At 44.9% G+C, this 19,195-nt stretch overlaps 1 protein-coding gene and 1 non-coding gene across 2 annotated transcripts in view; both read left to right on the plus strand.

Annotated features, from left to right (window-relative positions):
• Window positions 1–4,930: 4,930 nt before the first annotated feature.
• The window catches only part of C8B (complement C8 beta chain), a 41,431-nt gene continuing 27,166 nt past the window's right edge, over window positions 4,931–19,195 (plus strand). Inside the window, exons 1-4 of the mRNA XM_065928946.1 lie at window positions 4,931–5,022; window positions 11,880–12,036; window positions 14,947–15,088; window positions 16,748–16,889. Of these exons, the coding sequence (XP_065785018.1) occupies window positions 4,931–5,022; window positions 11,880–12,036; window positions 14,947–15,088; window positions 16,748–16,889 (533 nt within the window). The remainder of the gene's footprint in view (window positions 5,023–11,879; window positions 12,037–14,946; window positions 15,089–16,747; window positions 16,890–19,195) is intronic.
• Window positions 15,402–15,473, plus strand: TRNAC-ACA (transfer RNA cysteine (anticodon ACA)). Its single transcript has one exon. It is a non-coding gene; the product is annotated as a tRNA-Cys (tRNA).

Genomic DNA, 19,195 nt, shown 5'->3' on the forward strand with positions numbered 1-19,195 from the left:
GACTCCAGTAACACTGAATGTCTTAGGTTCCCCGCACATGTTGTGTAATTTCTTACCTTTGCATCTTCATTTTTCTGACCTTTCCCTGAACTGCCACACACCCTCCCTTTGGTGTTTGGTTTGTTAACTCCTCCTGACCCCTTAGGGGCCAACTCAAGCCTCACTTCTGAGAAACATTTCCCAGTGACCACATGCACACACACACTCAGCTAAATCCAAACCATGCTATGCGTGTCTCCATCACCACACTCATCACACTGCACTGCCCTGATATATGACTGTGTCTCTCCCTCTCACCATGGTGCCAGCTCTTACAGGAAGGTCTGTTACATATTCATTTGTATATCTAGGCACCTAGGAGTGTGCGTGGCATCTAGTAGCTCTCAGTAAATCTTTATTGAAACATTTTTTCAACAGGCCTACACTGGAAACTAGGGAAACCGGTGCTCAGAGGGCTTAAGGGATTTGTTCAGGATATAAACTAATAAATGAGAGAAATGAAATGCCAATCTAGGTCTGTCTGATGTCCCAAACACTTCAGACTACTTTGCACTACCTTCAAAGAGACCACAGATAATTCTGTAAGCTGAAGAAGTTCTAGCTCTTGAGGGAATTCTTGCTTCTTGTTTCATTTTATTTTTACTTCTTTTGAATCTCATATCTTTCTGGAATCTGAGGAAGGCTGTAGACTTTTTCCTGTAGAAAAGCACACATATGCACTGAATTTTGTATGTAACAGAAGAGTGTATTAGCCAGGGTAGGGTAGCTGTTGCCGTAGTAACATATAGACCACAAAATCTCAATGAAATAGCACAATTAAAGTTTGAATCTCACTCAGAGGAAGTTCCTCATGGATCAGCAGGCACTCTTCTCAACTAGTGTCAGGGCTGTAGGCTCCCTCCATCATCAGACACTGTTACCTAAGCACATGCTTTGAAGTCGGCAGCACCGAAGAAGAGAGAAATGGAGAAGGCACGCTGGCTCTTAACTGCTGCAGCATGAAAGTAGCATGTTTGAGGTGGATTGCAGAATGTCCGCAAATTCTCTCCACCAAGCCCTGATGCATACCCCTTTGCAAAGTGACCCTGCTTTTCCTCCTATCAACAGGTATTATCTATGTCTCCATCTCTTGAATGTGGATTTGGCCATGTCTTAAGACATACTGCAGTCAGAGGCTTTAAAAGCACTTGTGCATTGGAGCCTACGCTTTCCTGCTGCTCTTTGGAACCATGAAGATCACTGTGAAAAAGCCTTGGTTAATTAGTCTTTTTTGGAGACATGCTGCTCAATTATCCCCTCACATCAGCCAACAACCAACATGTATAGCCCGAAAGGATGGATCCTCAGGCCGGTGAGTAAGGCCATTCTGTAGCAACCAGCCCCCTGCCAACCCTCAACTGGCTGAGGCTGCATGAGTGAACCCAGGCAAGACTAGCAGAACCATCCAGCTTAGCCCAGAATTACTTCATGACCCAAAGAATTTTGAGCTTATAAATGGCCATTCTTTTAAGCTAGCAAGTTTGGGGAGTATTTGTTATACAGCAAAAGCTAACTACTACAAAAAAAAAAAAAAAAAAAAAGAATGGGTACCAGGAGTGGAATGTTACTGTAACAAAAACCTAAAACATGTAGCATTGATTGTGGAACTGGAGGCTAGAAAATTAATTATCAAATTAATTATCAAATTAATTAACAACACTGTCAGTAGATCCATAGACCTGGAGCTATGAATTACTTTATATAATTTAAAAGCCCAAAGGCACATGATTGTTTTAAAAACCTCTTTCCTGGCCAAAGAAGAGAGCTATGGCCAGAAAATGGAGAGGGAGGTATGATAATTATACTAGACATTCATCAGTCCTGGAAATTCCTAAGAGGACATTTGTAAAGCCTAGGAATTATAAAAAGAAGATGTTAGGAATCAGGAAGAAAAAAAAATACTTGAATCTAGTCATAGATTTATCTCTTAGCAACTATAGAACCAATTGAAGAACCTTATCTCAGAGGCATGTAAGATGATACTTCATTTTTTTGTCAAGATCAAACAAGAGGATATATGGGGAAAACTGTTAAATTGCTAACTATCCATGAAAAATACCTGTATTATCACCATAGCCTGAGGCTGGGTAGCACCTAAAGCCACCAGGGGGCGCTATAAGGTTGGAATTCCAGGAGATCCATTGGCGCCTGGAATCAAGCCCAAAAAAGTCCATTGGGAAGACTTTCTTGAGAACGTGATGTTAATATGAAACATAAGGAGTGACTCATATTTAGCTACATGGCACATATTCTGAGCAGAAGGAACAGCATGTATAAAAAATCTAGAGGTGAGTGAGCACCTGATTCATTCATGTATCTGTTCTCTCTAAAACGTGTGGCTTGCTCCGTGAGTCCTTCAAGTTTAGGAGGTTGAATGAGAACCCCATCATGTAAAGATGTGGCTCCTCTTAAAGGCAGGCAGACATGAGAAAGGACATGGATCTTTCTTGAAATGCAATTTTCTGCTTGTTTACAAATGATTAACTACCACAATCAATTGTGTCAAAGTTCAGGTCACTGGATCCTTTGGGACAGTGATGAGATGGTGCCTTGAGCTTGGGATAATGACAAGTGGAATGCACACTGGATGGTCTGAGAGCAGAGCTTCTGTTCTGTTTTCTGGGCACAATTAATGTGAAGGGCCTTTGCCCTCTGTGGCTTTCCATCCATCCCCTTGCCACTCTTCCTTATTTGCACTCCCAAACTCCAGCCTAGCTGTTTCAGCAGACAGGGCAGGACAGGGAGCAGGCTGGTGCTTCCAACCTGTGTCAGGAAATAAGTCAAGGGTTTAATGTTTTATATAGTTAAGCCTCAAAACAACCTTACGAGCTAAGTATTAAGGAATTATGATCCCCATTTTCCAGATGAAAAAAAATAGTCTCAGAGAAATTGGGTAGCTTGTTCAAGGAAGTCAGATTCAGTCTGTGTTCTTTCTACCAGACCACCCTCAAGTTGCCTGCTGCCTATCCCCTCTTGGGACCCTCACCTACACCCGCTTGATCAACAGAGATAGGATGGTTGTCAGCCACGTTCCTTCAGCTCTCTATGGTCTGAAGATTGATTTCGTAAATGCCTAGTCAGTGAAGTTTGGACTTTAACTTGTTGATTCTGAGAGGTCAGTGGTAGGGGTACGTTTGAGAGCTGGGGCCATTTGTATATGACCTTTGGGTTTGCACTATGCCTCTTTCACACCGTACTTCTGTGCTCCTTGCCACAGGCAGGCTGGGTACCACCTTCAGGTTGGGAGTCAGGGCTAACACTTTGGCTGCCATGGACCTGAAAAGGTAAAGACACACACCTCACATCTGGCCATAGGCAGTCGTTTCTAGGAGTCATTTCTACAGGTATCAAAGTGAACATTTGCTTGGATTATGCCATTTCAGGAGACCCTTAGAGCACATTCCTAGTGGTCCAGTGGATAAGACTCTGTTCTTCCAATGCAGGGGGCACGGGTTTGGTCCCTGATTGGGGAACTAAGATCCTACATGCCTCGTGGAATGGCCAAAAATGAAAACAGGAGACCCTGAGAATCACATTTTGTTTTCATCCTGTTTAATGGTGAAGCGACATAGAAATGACAAGGCACAGAATGCCATTCAGAATAATGAAAAGACAAAGGGAAAGCACTGTTCCAGGCTCAAAGAAAACAAGTCTGAATTACCCTACATGAGTGGCATCTGCTTTTGCTGTGCTGAACCATCGAGTCCTGTTACCTTTAACATGGGAGAGGTGATAGGTGAAGGGTGCAGGTGATAAGTAAAAGGTGTTTATTGAACTTTTTCATGTGCTGCTATCACTGTGGCTCTCAGGGTTATCAGTAAATGCTGGAGACAAATGTTTAATCTGTTACTAATACTCTACTATCCATCACTTTGCAACAAGGTTAGGGCAACCATCTCTTTATCCCTAAATATAATAAAGTCCTACATTATTTATGTAATAACAATGTGTATTTGGTTAATTAGTCTATTACAACTATTTTTATAATTCCTGTTTGTGAAACATTTTCATATTCAGTGTCTCATCTGCCCCTCCCAACTCTTAGGGATGGGTAGGCAGAGCCCTCCCAATTTTACATGTGAGGAAACAGAATCAGAAACTGAAAAAAGTATCAGCTCACTCATAGATTACACAGTGTGTGCCAGGCACTGTTCAAAATGCTTTAAATATTTAGATCTATCTAATTTTCATGACAGTCTTGGGAGGTGGGCACTCTTATGATCCCTGTTTTGTAGAGGAAGAAATTTGGGCCCAGAGAGGTTAATCATTTGCCCAGGGTCACACAGCTGGTAAAGATACAGCAAGAATTTGAACCTAGACAAGCTCTAAAGCTCTGTAGCCTCTTAGAATCATTTAGCTAGAAAGGGGCAAACCAGAATTCAAAGCCTGACTCCAGACCCTGTATTCTACTTCATAATAAAAACTCACATGTCTGAGTGCTCAATATGGGCCTGTTCTAAGCTCTTGACTTGTATGTACTTATTTGATCCTCCCCACTTTCCAAGTGAGAAACCGAAATGAAGTGACTTGCCCAAGGTCCCAAAGCTGGAAAGTTACAGAGAAAGGATTTGAACCCAGGTAGTCTAGACCTAGAGCACAGAGTCCTTATTGCCCCACTGACTGCCTGTCCTCTCAGCAGTTTACCCCAGAATCTGTTACACATGAATAAAATCTAAGCTGTGGCAGAGCTTCCCACCATTCTCATTGGTGTCTGGAGTCCCAGAGAAGTCTTCTGTCTGTGCAAAGTCTAGGTGTTTCTGGTCACTGGTGGCTTTCTGTTTACTTTGCCCAGCTGTTTACTCTCTGGAAACAGAAGCTGACTGCAGAATTCCCTGGGTAGACTGTTCATGGAACCGGGAGCTGCAGTCAGACTTCCTGCCGCAGAGGGAAAATGAAGACCTCCAGGACGTGGGCTTGGAGGGCGCCGGCAGAGCTGTTTCTTCTCTGTGCCGCCCTGGGCTCCCTCGGTGTGCCAAGTTCCAGGTAGGCGATCGTTCCAAGTGACTTCCTAATCGGTAATATCATGGGGAATATAAAGCCGCAGCATGCTGACCCTCTCCTTCTCACATGCCTACTGAATCAGGAACATCTCCTGAGGCAATTTACATGCATCTGATAACACCATATCAACAACTCTTCAAATTATTGTGGAACCCAGCCACCGACTTCAACAAAAGCTCTCGTAGGAAACTGACTTGTTTAAAGGTATTTTATCATGCTAAGAAGAATAGGATCCTTGCTTTGTATTCTGAACAAAGTCTCAGCATACATCTTTAAGCAAAAGGTCTGTTATGTATGGAGGAAAAAAAGCCAACTTACAGCAATTATTTTAATACGAGAGTGACCTACTCTACCTGTTCATCAAGCTAAATTTTTGCTCTCAAACCATGCCCCCCACACACACATACATACTCCAGATATTCACAGCAATTATGTGCTAACTGATTTATTTCATCTTTTAGGGTTATTTTTAATTGGGTGCAAAACAGGCTAAAGAAACTTTCTGAGTTGAAAGCTCAAACTTAATCTGAGAGAAGTTCAAGGTGGGATCCAGTGAAAGAAGCCCCAGTGATGTATCAACGGGGGATCCTCCTGGTGCAGGAGAAGCGGCCGCCCTTACAGTGAGAGGCTGAAGCTGTCTTGTGTCCCAGGCTCCTTGGAGCCATCCCATGGGAGGAAAGGACGGTTACTGTCATTCCTGTCACTCATCCCATAAACGCTGTGCCCGCCCAGCCTCTCGTGGGAGGAGCACCTGGTACCCATTGGATGGCCCCTGGGGTCAGCTCTGCTGAGCACTCAGCCCCTGCTGGGCGCCACCTGAGACCAGGGCGATGAGTTTTCACTGCCCATTGGGCACTCACTGACTATTAGCTATTATGATACCAAGAACCTCAACTTGGTCCTGAGAAGAATGAAGCAGCCAAGGCCTTCCTTGTATATACTATGTGTCTATCAGGATCCAAGGAAATGTACCTGGAATGGGGGGCTTAAAGGGGTCATGGCAACCCTACCCACATGTGGGCCCCTATGTGGGACCCCTCAGGGCTCTGAGGATGCTGAGATGAATAGGACACAAAGGGGTCATGTTCTCGTGGAGAAAACCAACATGGGAGCACATACTGTGTGTACTGATGTGAGAGATAGCACAGGAGCAAGTGGAAAACAAGAGAAGAAGGGGTTGGCTTTTCTGAAGATAGTGTGGAGAGGCTTCTAGAAGAGAGAGCGGTTGAGCTCAATGTTTCTATAGGAGTAGGTGTTTGCCAAATGGGAGAGGGTGAAGAGCATTCCAGGAAGAAGCAGCAGCCTGGACACGGGCGTGGAGATGAGAGAGCCTGGCTTGTTCCTGCAGCCGCATGTCCAGGCTAAGGTGGAGTGGTAGTGTTGGTCGCTCAGTCGTGTCTGACTGTGACTTCATGGACTCTAGCCCGCCAGGCTCCTCTGCCCATGGGATTCTCCAGGCCAGAATACTGGAGTGGGTTGCCATGCCCTTCTCCAGGGGATCTTCCTAACCCAGGGATTGAACTCAGGTCTCCCGTATTGCAGGCAGACTACCATTTGAGCTACCCAGGGAGCAGGCTAAGGTGAGGAGTTGCCAAAGACAGGACCAAGTCGGGAGTCAGCAGGAGTCCTAGAAAGAGCTCAGAGAGGGCACCAGAACTCCGGCTAAGGACCTTGAACTTCATCCTCAGTAGTGGGGAGCCATGGAAGGATTGACGCAGTCAGACTTCCATATTAGGAAGCTCACTCAGGAAGTGAAGGGGTAAGATGAGTGTAGCTGACAGGCTGGGGAACCTTGCTGAACCCTCCAGTGATGTCATGAGATGGCTGTTGTCCCTACTCACACTATGTAGAGGAGCAAGTGGGTCCTCAGAAAGAAGAGATTCATTCACATCTCATGAGTCTCAAACCCTTAACTGAATCCAGATTTGGTGCATTGGCCTTGACCTGTGATTCCCGTGGAGCCATGGAACATGGCATGTGTTTGACTCTCTTAGATGAAATGGAAGAATAGCCTTCAGTTCTGCAACAGAAAATGCTGAGACCTTCATATTAGCTAAGAAAGGCTACCAATTTTAGTTACTCTTATAATCAAGTCAGATGAAATACTCATTCCATCTTCATAAGACAAACCTATGTTTATTTATTGCTGCTCTGTGTAAGGCATTTAGATGTATTAGGTCTAATCCTCACAGCTCTTTGAGGTAAGTGCTATCATTTACAGTTTACAGAGAAGGAAACTGAGGTTTGGAGAGAGAATGTAACTATTTCAGGACTCCTCACTTAATATGTAACAAAATATGGATTCAAATCCATTTTTTTTTTTCTGGTTCCAGAGCCCCTGTATTTTTCTGCCTCTTGTTAATACATTATCCCATCTCCACCTGCATTGTGGATCTGACTTGCTGGACTCCAAGGCCATTTCTCTATCTCTGGACCACACATGTGTTGCCTTGAGATGTGGCTTTAAATTCCATGTCTACAACAGCAAATGACACAGAGAAGAGAAATTGAAAATCTGCCACCCAGAAGCTGCCCCTTCCAGCCAAGAGGAAGGATTTTATTTGCAAAGGAGATGCAGCTGCCTAACAAATTGTGTATGACAAGAAAGTTGTTGTGTCAGGGCATTTCTACAGAAAGCCAAAATATATTGACATACCCCCATCTATATAAGCTGATGGCTTGCAATTTACTGCTGACCTAATCCTGCCGTGCATGATGGATCCATCTCTATTTTGATCAGAGACTCCTGTTAGAAAGAGTAGGAAACAAGAACTGAGTGAAATATGTCCTCAGCATTCCACACACCTCGAGGAAAGGCAGGTTCATTCTTGTCAGACTTTACGTGGGGATACATTCAAACACCTTGTAGAAGGGTGTTTGCTGTTGCATTGTTTGCAATTGCAAAACAATGAAAAATTATAAATGTCCTTCAAGAAGAGAACGTTAAATGCCTGTCTTATGATGGAACATGTAGATAAAAGGAAGGAACAAGATATCTTTATGAATCAACATATATGGGACAGAAATGCAGTGCTTTTTTAATATTTATTTTTAAAAATTTCTTCATTTGGCTGCACTGGGTCTTAATTGTGGCATGTGGGATCTTCCATCGTCACTGTGGCATGTAGCATCTTTTTGTCATGGGACAGTATATGGGGATCTAGTTCCCTAATTGGGGATTGAACCCGGGCCCCCTGCTTTGGGATCACAGAACCTTAGCCACCAGGCCACCAGGGCAGTCCCCAGAAACACAGTGCTGATTGACTAAAGCAAGTTATAGAATACTATGCCTAGTATGAGTGCAGCTCACAAAAGCAGGGCTGTCTGTCGTGTCTGTATGTGTATATGTAAACATGTAAAAGACTGGGAGGATATACACCCAGTTGATGACTATGGTATCCTCTGAAGAATATGAGAGGAAAATGGATCTGGAGCTGGTGTCAACCACAGATGTCAAATTTATAAGATTATTTTTTATTAAAAAAAAAAAAAAGACTTGAAGGAAGTATACCAAAATGTTAACAATTGCCAATCCTGGGTTGTGAGTACCTGAGTATTTATTACTTGTTTTCTGTAGTTCTCTAGGCATGTTTAATTTTTCAACATTAGAAGCACACAGAGAATTTTGAATGACAGAGTCAAGTCAGTGGTCAGAACATCCATCTGATTAACCTCTGCAAATTCACAGTGTGAAGGCACGTGTTACAATAGCCACACACACAAGTCCTGACTGCCCCTGTCTTCTGTTGGGTCCATGCTAGTCCCAGGAATTAAAGATGCAATGGAATGCTAGGCTTGCTTGCAGAGGGCTTCCAAGTGGTGCCAGTGGTAAAGAACCCAGCTACCAATGCAGGAGACTTAAGAGATATGGGTTTGATCCCTGGGTCAGGAAGATCCCCTGGAGAAGCGCATGGCAACCCACTCCAGTATTCTTGCCTGGAGAATCCCATGGGCAGAGGAGCCTGGCGGGCTACAGTCCATAGGGTAGCAAAGAGTGGGACACAACCGAAGCGACTTAGCATGCACACACTTGCTTTCAGATTTGCATTTTGTAGTACTAATAAACCACACACATCTTATCCAGTGTAATTTACAAACAGACTATTTATTCAGCTGATTACCTCATTATATTGCCACCTCTGTAATGAAAATTGGGTGCAAAAATGAGAGATCTGGTGGTTATAACTACCTTTTACCAAGTTCCTTCTGTAAGTGATCATCTTGCCCATTAACAGGCTTTCAAATCTCAGAGAGGAAAGTAATTGTGACTCTTAATAGCTTGTGTGCACATTACTTATCTACTCAGTCTCCACCTTGGCCTGAATTGGGTGGATAGTGGCTAAAAACACAGTGTTGCGGTTTCTTAGAGGAAAGAGGAAGAGGATACCCCGCAGCGCAGTCAAATACATACTTAAGCCAAATCACAGACAATATTGTTTTGTCAAACCTGGGCAAATTAGGAGATACGAGCACATTCTAAAGCCCCACCCCCACCCTCGCCACTGCTGTGCAGCATCCCGCCTCAAGTAACCATTTTACAGAACCCACCTGTGGTTTCCAGTAGTCTTTGACCTTTCATTAAAGATTCAACTTTACGAGGCAATTGATTTTTGCTGGCCTCTGGGGTGGTCATGGAGATGAATTTCACTGTAGTTAATATTATCCTCTTTTTAGGACTTTTGCCAAGTGAGAACGTATCGTTAATGACCTTGTCTGCAGTGATGTGCTAGTGGAGATTGTGTGGAGCTCTGACTAAGGACTGAGTCTTGGACAAGGAGAGGAGAGAGGCCTTGCCTGGAGACTGGGGGGACTGGTAGAGGGAATGCTGACCTGGTTCTTTCTGGGTAGCAGATGGAAATGAATGCAGCACAGAGACTAGAGGCAAGCAGAGCTCAGACTGGACCCCAGCGTGATCACCGTGTGGCTCTTGACCATTTCCCCCATCTGTCTAGGAGGTTGCTGCCTTCTAGCATTGCTGTCAGGATTACATGAGATGGCAAGGGTGAAACATCTCATGCAGGACCTGACAAGTCCTGGATGCTCAACAAATCTTAATTCTTTTTCTTTTCTCCATTTTTGCCTTGAAAAGAAACATAAATTACAAAGAATTTTACACTGCTATACATTTTTTCAGATGGAAGAAAAATAGATATTATAATATACCCATCGTATTACACGTGGGGAAACTGGGGGCACAAACAGATGAAAGAACATGCCCTTTCTTTGCCTCTTTTACTCAAAGTCCCATGAGTGCCAGGGACTCAACAAAAAGTGTTACCTTATTTTCTAGACAGATTCCAGGTTTCCTGTTGTTTGACTGTTCTGCAGGTGTAGCACCTCCTTCCTCTTCCATCCCCCACTCACCTCTATGTACCATCTTCACTCTAGCCTGCCAGACACTAGTCTCTCCGAGGCTTATTCTTGGCTGGTGTCTCTCAGGAATATTTTTATCCTCTCCCATGGCTTTTCGTGATCAGATCTGTATCTCTAGTACAAAGCTCTCTCCTGAGTTCCAGATCTACATAGGAACTATTTATTGAGTGCCTCCACAGGCACCTGGAACTCAGATGCCCTAACTCTATCTTCCTCAACAAATTCCTTTGCTCCTGGTTTCCCCACCCACCTAACCACACTCCCAAACTAGAAACCAGCATCATCCTAAGCCCCTTTCTCTCTCTAATCCACACCCCATCCTGTTACCCATCACTCTGTCCATTCCCCCTGAAAAACATCTCATGTGTCTGTCTCCCCCACTCTCTATCCCCTGGATGCTGGAGTGGTTCAGGCTCACATCACTCATTGGTACCATTGCTTGAGCCTCCTACCTGCTTTTCCTGCCTCTGGGCTTTCCCCACCTCCATCTAACCTCCACACTGCAGCCACAGTGATGTCCTAAAGCTCAACTCAGACCATCCATCCTGCATGCTTAAAAACCCTGCCTCCTTGGTAAATCCTGGAAGAGCTAAGGAAAGAGACATGTTTGTCTTCTCTTATCCTGAGACAACCTGTGAGTTTCAGAGCAGAAGCTGTGTGTTATATTTCTGTGTCCTCTTGCGCACAGTATCCTGAATATGATTTGTTCTCGGAAAAAGTTTCATAGACTGACAACATGAAAGGGTGACTTAAAGACCACCTAGTCCAAACGTCTCATTTACAACAGATAAAACAGAGGCTCCGAGATGGGGAGGGTACTGCTTGAGGTCATCCATCTAGCTGCGGTTGTAAGCCCTGCATATCTCAAGCACTTTAGACCTTATAATGTGCTTTCACATATACTTTCTCATTTAATCCTTCAAATAGCCTTATGAGGTATGTTCTCACATTATATAGGTGAGAAAAGTGAAGCGCTCAGGGGCTGAAAATCCAGACCAAGATCACCGCTGTTGATGGACAATCTTCTGATCAGAGTTCAGTACTCTTTTGACTGTAGCTAGCTGTAATCTGAGGCAATAACTGAGGGTTCCATAAATATTGCTGAATGAGTTAACTGATACTTGACTGATAAACTGTTGTTCTGTGCTTAGTCGCTCAGTCGTGTATGACTCTTTGCGACCCCATGGACTGTGTGTAGCCCGCCAGGCTCCTCTGTCCATGGAGTTCTCCAGGCAAGAATATTGGAATGGGTTGCCATGCCCTCCTCCAGGGGATCTTCCCAACCCAGGGATTGAACCCAGGTCTCCCACATTGCAGGCAGATTTTTTACCATCTGAGCCACCAGGGAAGCCAGCCTTGCATAAATAAATGAGCAAATATATATTTTTTGAATGGATGGATAGGCAGTGGAATGTAGACTTAATTACCTTCTGATACTTGACTCTCTTCTCTGTGATGACCTTTAGAGGTGAAAGGCCACCCTCTCTTGGGTCAAACGCAGTCAATGAGAGCCTTGCCAAGACTAGACAGACGCGGAGTGTGGATGTCACACCATTGCCTATTGATTGTGAGCTGTCCGGCTGGTCCTCCTGGACCACGTGTGATCCCTGTCAGAAGAAAAGGGTAGGTACCCAGGTCTTGGGAGACCTCTAAGCTTCCAGGAGCCCTACCCCTCAGCAAGATCAGTTAATGCACTACTGACTGTAGCTGGATCATAGTAGGAGTTTGATAACTGTTGGCTGACTTAATGAATGAATTTAATTCCTCTGAGCTTCCAAGGAGCAGTCAGATCCTGCCTTTGATCCTTCAGGTTTGTTTTGAAGCATATCTGTCCTTTCTCCCATTAGCAGCTTCCTAATTAGACTTCCTGTCTCCAGCCTTATTCTTTCAATCCATCTTTCATGGGGCACCCAGGGGAGCCATTGAAAATGAAAATCTGGCTGGTCTTTCCCCAGCTTGAACATCCAAAGTCTATGCATGGCCTCAAGTCCAGACTCAGGGTCTTCAAGGCCCCCCACACCTTAGATAGACCTGGGCCACATCTTCACAGAACATCCCCCACGCCAGCACATAGAACATGTATTTTTCTGACCATTTCACACTCTGTTCTCAGGCTGAAATGTCCTTCCCACTTCCTTCACTGACTAACACCTACTCATGATTTGAAACTTTGCTTCGGGGCCGCCTCTTTTGAGAAGTCTTCCTTGAGTTCTCAACACCCCTTGCCCTTAGCCAGACACTCCTTTATGAACTGCAACAGCTCCTTATTCCTGCTGTGTCCTAGCACTCATCATTTACTTTTCTTTTAATATTTGCCTTTCTATTAAACTGCAAGCTCTTAAAAAACTTTTTCAATTCTGTGTCTTTGGTGTATAGGCCAATGTTTAACATGTTTGAGGTGCTCCATAAATATGTGTTTGATCTCGTTACATTTTCTGAAATCTCTATAAGGGAGAATAATTGTTACCCTTTCTGTTAGGCAGATAGATCAACAGAGACCCAGAGCAGGTAAGTGAATTCTTGGGTTCACTTAGTAGTAAAGACAGATCTTGAACTCGGGCCATTGGCTTCTTGTCTAGCCAGTTCAACCAGTCAAAACACACAGTCTCTGCGGTATTTGTTCTTCGAGCTTTCTTGTCACAGGAAGGATGATGCAGGATCCAGGTCTAAGAACAGCATATTTGTCAAAGAATAGACAACGGTTCTCACTTCCCCCAGCTCCTTGGGAAACCAAAGCAGCCATGAGCTAAGACCCTAAAGAGGCTGTGGAATAGGCCCAGGACAATTACACACTTAATTGGATCAATGTTGAGAGCCAAGCAGATACATTCAGTTCCCAAAGTAGGCTTTATTGCTGACGTGATTAACATTGATCCAATTATTTGGATAATTGCTTCGTCTGCACCATAAACCAGGAAGACCCAATGTGAGCCATTCATCCATCCACTCATTCAGTCAGAGCTCTACACTCAGACTTTGCTATGCATGTTCCCTCAGTTGGACATCATGTCTGCAGGTCAGTGGCTGGGAGTTCATCATCATTTCTTTCAACAGGGATTGAGAGATGTCTTTCCTTTATCATCTCCACAGCCCTCAAACCCATTTTGTCTCTGGTGTCTGGTGCTAGTCTTCTAGTATCTTCTTTGCAGACCTTATCCCTGTCCTGCCAGCTTCTGCCTTCTAGGAAGACGCTCTAGAAATGCAAAGGAGCAGAGGTAGATGGTTGTCTATATTTCTTTTCTAGATTTCCAGATACCATGCACATAATAACTGTGGCTGGTTAACGCATCAGTCTTCAGAGGGACTGCTGTCAGGTCTGCCCCCTTTGGTAGCACCAAAATCTTGACTGCAGCTAGCATTGGTCAGTCACCCAAATCTGATCATTTCCTTCCCCTGCAGTGGTTTCTCATTTTACTGTAAAGAAGTGCTAAATCCAACCTATTAAGGCCCAGAAGGGTCTGCCTTAGCTGCTCCTGGCTCCGTGTCCCTCCATCTCTTATCACTCTCCCTCTTTAACTCTTCTCTCCAGCCGTGATGGATTTCTTGTCTCCTGGAATAAGGCACATATTCTCTAGCCTCTCAGGTTTGGCACAGCAATTCCCTCCATCTGGATTGCCCTTCTCTCCCCTCCTCATGCCAGCATTCCAAGTTTGCCCGACGTGTCTGCTCACCCTTTGGGGTTCAACTTAGATGTCACTTCACCATCTCCTAAGTCTGCACTGAGGATTCCGCTCTGTGTCTACAGAGCACTCTGTTCTGTCCCTGTCATGACAGCACTCTCAATGTGTTGTCATGCCTTGTGTTTATCATCATGACCACCACACCAGCTGTGACCTCCTTGAGGACAGTCCAGGGGCCATAACTATGATCAAATACAAACAAGCATATAAAACACCTATGTTTTTTCAGCATTGTGTAGCTGAGTCAATATTTTGGAAATCCAGTCAATATTTCTGGAATAAGCAAACAGGAAAGTAGAGACAGAGAAATATTTACTGCTAAAATTATTAATAATTCAAAAGAAAAATAAGCAGAAGAAATTGAATCCCTATTCTGTAGCAGACAACATAATGAAATTTCATATGTAATTGAAACTGCATAACTGTACATAATTTTCCCTGTTTTACAGATTAGTAAGTTGAGATCACAGTGCTTAAGTAACTTACCCAGTATCACATAACTAGAAAGTAACAGAGTCAGTGGCTCCAAAGTGGATACTTCTGCATTTTAAGCTACTTAGTAAATGAGAATACTTGAATCAACCCATTGGATTAATCAAGCTGAAAGACTGAACTGGCTCCATCAATTCACTTACTGCCTTTGACTCGAAAGTCCACGCTTTCCCCACATTCAACAAACCTGTATTGATCACTGTGGTACAGAGATTGAAGATAAGGTCCCTGCCCTCAGAGAGTTCCCAGGCAATCTGAAATAGGCAAACAGCCAGTGGCAATATAGATCCTCAAGTGTACCCTCCGCTCCCCATGTCCCCGAGGCTTTGGCTTTGTCTCACCTTGCTCCTCTCTACTATAGTACAGACATGCCTACTTGATTCGGCCCTCTCAGTTCTATGGGGAACCATGCAACTTCTCCGACAAGGAAGTTGAAGACTGTGTTTCCAACAGACCATGCAGAAGTCAAGTGCGATGTGAAGGCTTTGTGTGTGCACAGACAGGTATAAAGGGACACGGGAGTGGGAGGGGATGGGTATCAAGTGAGGTGATGGCATGTGATGATGGGAGCACTGGTTATTGCCTAGTGCTCAATATCAAAGTCATGTGTCAGGCCAGGAGGCCTCCTTGTCCTCCTTGACCTCTTTTTACACATATTATTTCATAAAAAAAAAAAAAAAAAACCTACCATGTAGGTGTTAATATTACCCCCATTTTACTAATTGAGAAATTGAGACTTGGAGAAGTTACTCACCACAATCACTTAGGAGGTAAGTGGAGAAGATACAATTAGGAATTTGGAAATTCAAATTATATTCCCTGGTGGCTTAGATGGTAAAGCGTCTGCCTACAACGCGGGAGACCCAGGTTCGATCCCTGGGTCGGGAAGATCCCCTGGAGAAGGAAATGGTAACACACTCCAGTACTCTTACTTGGAAAATCCCATAGATGGAGGAGCCTGGTAGGCTACAGTCCATGGGGTCGCAAAGAGTTGCACACGACTGAGTGACTTCACTTTTTTTTTTCAGTTAATTCCTTTAACTAATTCAGGGAAACCTGACTCTTTTTCTCGAAGACTCCAGCAAAAATGAGAGTATTTTGACCAAGATTCCCTAGGTGCAAGTTGCAACTCTCTACATTTGCCACAACTTGGTGAGCTGTGCTTTAGTATCTTTTCAGAAAGAACTAGGGATTCTTACAGCAATTTCTAGGCATTATTGTGGACGCAGAGCTCCATACAGTAAATCTGAAAGATGTTTACGTGTGTCCATGGACTCATTATGACTGGTGTTCCATGATTCTGACCAAAGCCAATAATGGTTTTTCAGGCCAGCTTTAGTTTAAATGCCTTGTAACAAACATTTGAAGACCAGATTGTTACTCTTCTGCCTTTAATACCCAAAGAACATTGGTTTAAAATGAGCAGACATGCCTAAGTGAAAATGGCCACCTGTTTTATGGGCTTTACTCCCAAAAGATATGCAAATAGGAAAGGGAGTCAAGTCAATGGGGAAAAGAGTTTCAAGGAAGTGGAGGTGCCTCAAATAACTAAATATACAGTCTAAATATTTTTACTATCTACTAGTCTGAGTGGCTCTGATGCTGAAGGCAGTGCCGTTTAATGGAGCGAGTTTGTGATAAGAAAGCTATAGGTTCCAATCCTCCTGCCAGTATTTACCAGCAGTGTGCATTTAGACCATCAAAGCACTAATAATAGTAGTAACAACACATACCCAGCTCTTACCCTGAGTCGGCACTGTTTCATTTATTTGTTTGAATCCCCAGCGACCTTTGGGGGTAGATATGATGGCGTCCCTACTTTACAGATGTGGACATTGAGACAGGGAGTCGGGAACACATGGAAGGTGCCTCAACTGGTACTATTGCAGGACTCTCCGAACTGACCTCCTCTCTCCAGTCCCAAGCAGAGGAGTCCAGCCTTCCTTCCTGTCTGCCTAGCAAATCTGCCCTCAAGAGCGTTCAGAAAGACAACACTGGCTTCTGGCAGGGAATAAACGGTGAATTCCATTGACCACTCACCCCTGATACATGAGCACCAATGCAAACAGAGCAGCCAAGGATCTGGGTCATGGTGGGTCTCAAGCCATGTGAACCCCCCTTCCTGGCCTCGACCTGTGGGTAACCCCATTTCTCCTTCCCAGGGAGGTGCATAAACCGAAGACTTCTTTGCAACGGGGACAATGACTGTGGAGACCAGTCAGATGAGGCGAACTGCAGAAAGGTTTATAAAAAATGTCAGCAGGAAATGGACCAATACTGGGCCATTGGCAACCTGGCCAGTGGGTAAGTTACCTTCTTTCTGTTGTGGAATGGGAAGAAGATACAAGTAAATGTGATCTGGAGAAGAGAGAGGGAGGGAACCGTAGACAGAGCAGCTCCTCTGTGCCTTTCTGAAAAAGGTTGGTGCGTTAGTGGATGCCCGCAGCTGCTTCCTGACGGCAGACCCGGGGGCTCTGGGAGCACGTGCCACGGCCAGATGGACCAGATGGACCAGATGTGACTGCAGGGAGGGAGCACTGAGGAGAGAGCCGTGTGGGGGGCCGTGGCGGCTCCACACGAGGGCTGGGGGAGGGGTTATTTGATGCCTGCTCTGTGACCGTGTCAGGCACTTTCTAAGCATTACCTTTGAAAGCTGGTGATAACTGCCAGGGAGGTTTATCTGCTTCTCTATCCCGAGGCCTCGGCAGAGAGGCTGGCCCCGAGCAGAGGCCACTGCGTGCCTGGCCAGGGCAGGGGTGCATTTCCAGCGTGGCTCTGCGGGCAGTGTGTGTGCGGCTAGTCTGGTTAAATCCTCTGGGGAGGTGAGGGGTCCCAAGGGGCTGACTGGCCCGGCACTCAGCCTCCTTTCCTGCCGCGCTGGGCAGCCTCTCAGCCTCCAGGGGAAAAGTCAGGGCCTCCCCTCACAAATCAGCGTATGCGACGCAGTGTGGGAAGCAGAGACCCTGGACGGCATTCTCCTTCTTCCTAAGCAAACGTCAGGTCTCCATCCTGAAAGGATGCTGTTAGAGACACAGACTCCTCATGTGGGGAGGACCTCCTCCCAGGACCACCTTAGACACTAGTGATGATAAGCCCCGTCTCCTGGATGAGGAAGCTGAGGTCTGGGAAGTCAGAGCTCCTGGGGGGTCACAGGTCAAAGGGGGTGACAGAGTGGACATACAGAGCCAGCAGCAGAAGCCAACTGGACCCTGCAAGAGAGGCAGAAGGATGGCTCTGGGGCTTTAGTTTTGTCATTTGCAGACAGAAGTCAGTCATGCCCTTCTTTTCAGGTCTGTGAGGGATAAGTAAGCTAATGCCATGGTAATAAGCTAACACATGAGAGGCACAATATGTGGTGGGAAGAAAGCAGACTCTCTGCTCTTGACTAGACTGGGATGCTCAGACTTTGAGTCCTGGCCCCACCAGCTGCCGGGCAGGTCAGTTACCCTCTCTGTCTTACTTTCTTCATCTGTTAAATGGGTATAGCAATAATACCTATGGATTTATTGAACCAACATGTGTAATTGATTATTATGGTATTAAAGAAAATAAATGAATATGCATTATTATGCTACATGAAACCCTATCAGAGGAAAGACAGCCTGAAATGATTCTGGTAGGAGCAGAGCAGACCAATAGGCAGAAACTGAAAGGCGACAGATCTCCTTTTAACAAAAGAAACGGAGCTGTCAGTCATAGTCAAAGCAGGTCAGGAAATGGAGGCTTGCCTTAGGAGGTGGTGAGAAATAACAACGTTGAGGTAGAGATGAGATTTTCATCCTTTCTAAATGGACATAATGACATCTACTACCCAGGGCTTTGGGCACACTACATAAGGTGATATCCTGAACCATCCGTGACTGTGCCTGTTTGCAGTTAGAAACTCAGTAAATTGGAATTAATTTAGTGTCTTGTGATGGGAGGCGTACAGAAATTAAAAGGAAAACCACCATCTGTAAGGAGCACAGAATCTTGGGGAGCTGACAGACACGTAAATAATAATAAGCCTTTATCACAGACCAAGCCATGTTCTAAGCACTTAGTAAATATGGATACATGTAATCCTCACAGGCACTCCAAGAGATAGGATTTTCTTTGTTCTCATTTTATAGATAGGGATACCTAGGTACAGAGGCTAACTGGTATGCCATAACTTGTTACTGGTTACATAACTTGTGAATGCCAGCGGATTGGCTCTAGAGTCTGTGTTCTCACCTCCCATGTAGACCATTCTTGTAAGGTAACTACAGTAGGTGCAGAACAATAAATGCATGAATGGGGTGAGCATGGGATCTAATAAGGGCCTCTAATGCAGCTTAGTACAAGTGTCAGCAAAGGCTTCCCACCACAGGCAACAAAAGAACTTAGTCTAGAAAGATAAGTAAGAGATAAAGCAGGGAGTATGGTTTCCCTGGTGGCTCAGCGGTAAAGAATCCTCCTACCAATGCAGGGAGACTCAGGTTCTATCCCTGGGTCAGGAAAATCTCCTGGAGGAGGGCATGGCAACCCACTCCAGTATTCTTGCCCAATAATTCCCATGGTCAGAGGAGGCTGGTGGTCTATAGTTCGTGGGGTCACAAAGAGTCAGACACAACTGAGCAACTTAAGCA

Source organism: Muntiacus reevesi, chromosome 1, assembly GCF_963930625.1.
Source record: "Muntiacus reevesi chromosome 1, mMunRee1.1, whole genome shotgun sequence".
Classification (NCBI taxonomy): Eukaryota; Metazoa; Chordata; class Mammalia; order Artiodactyla; family Cervidae; genus Muntiacus; species Muntiacus reevesi.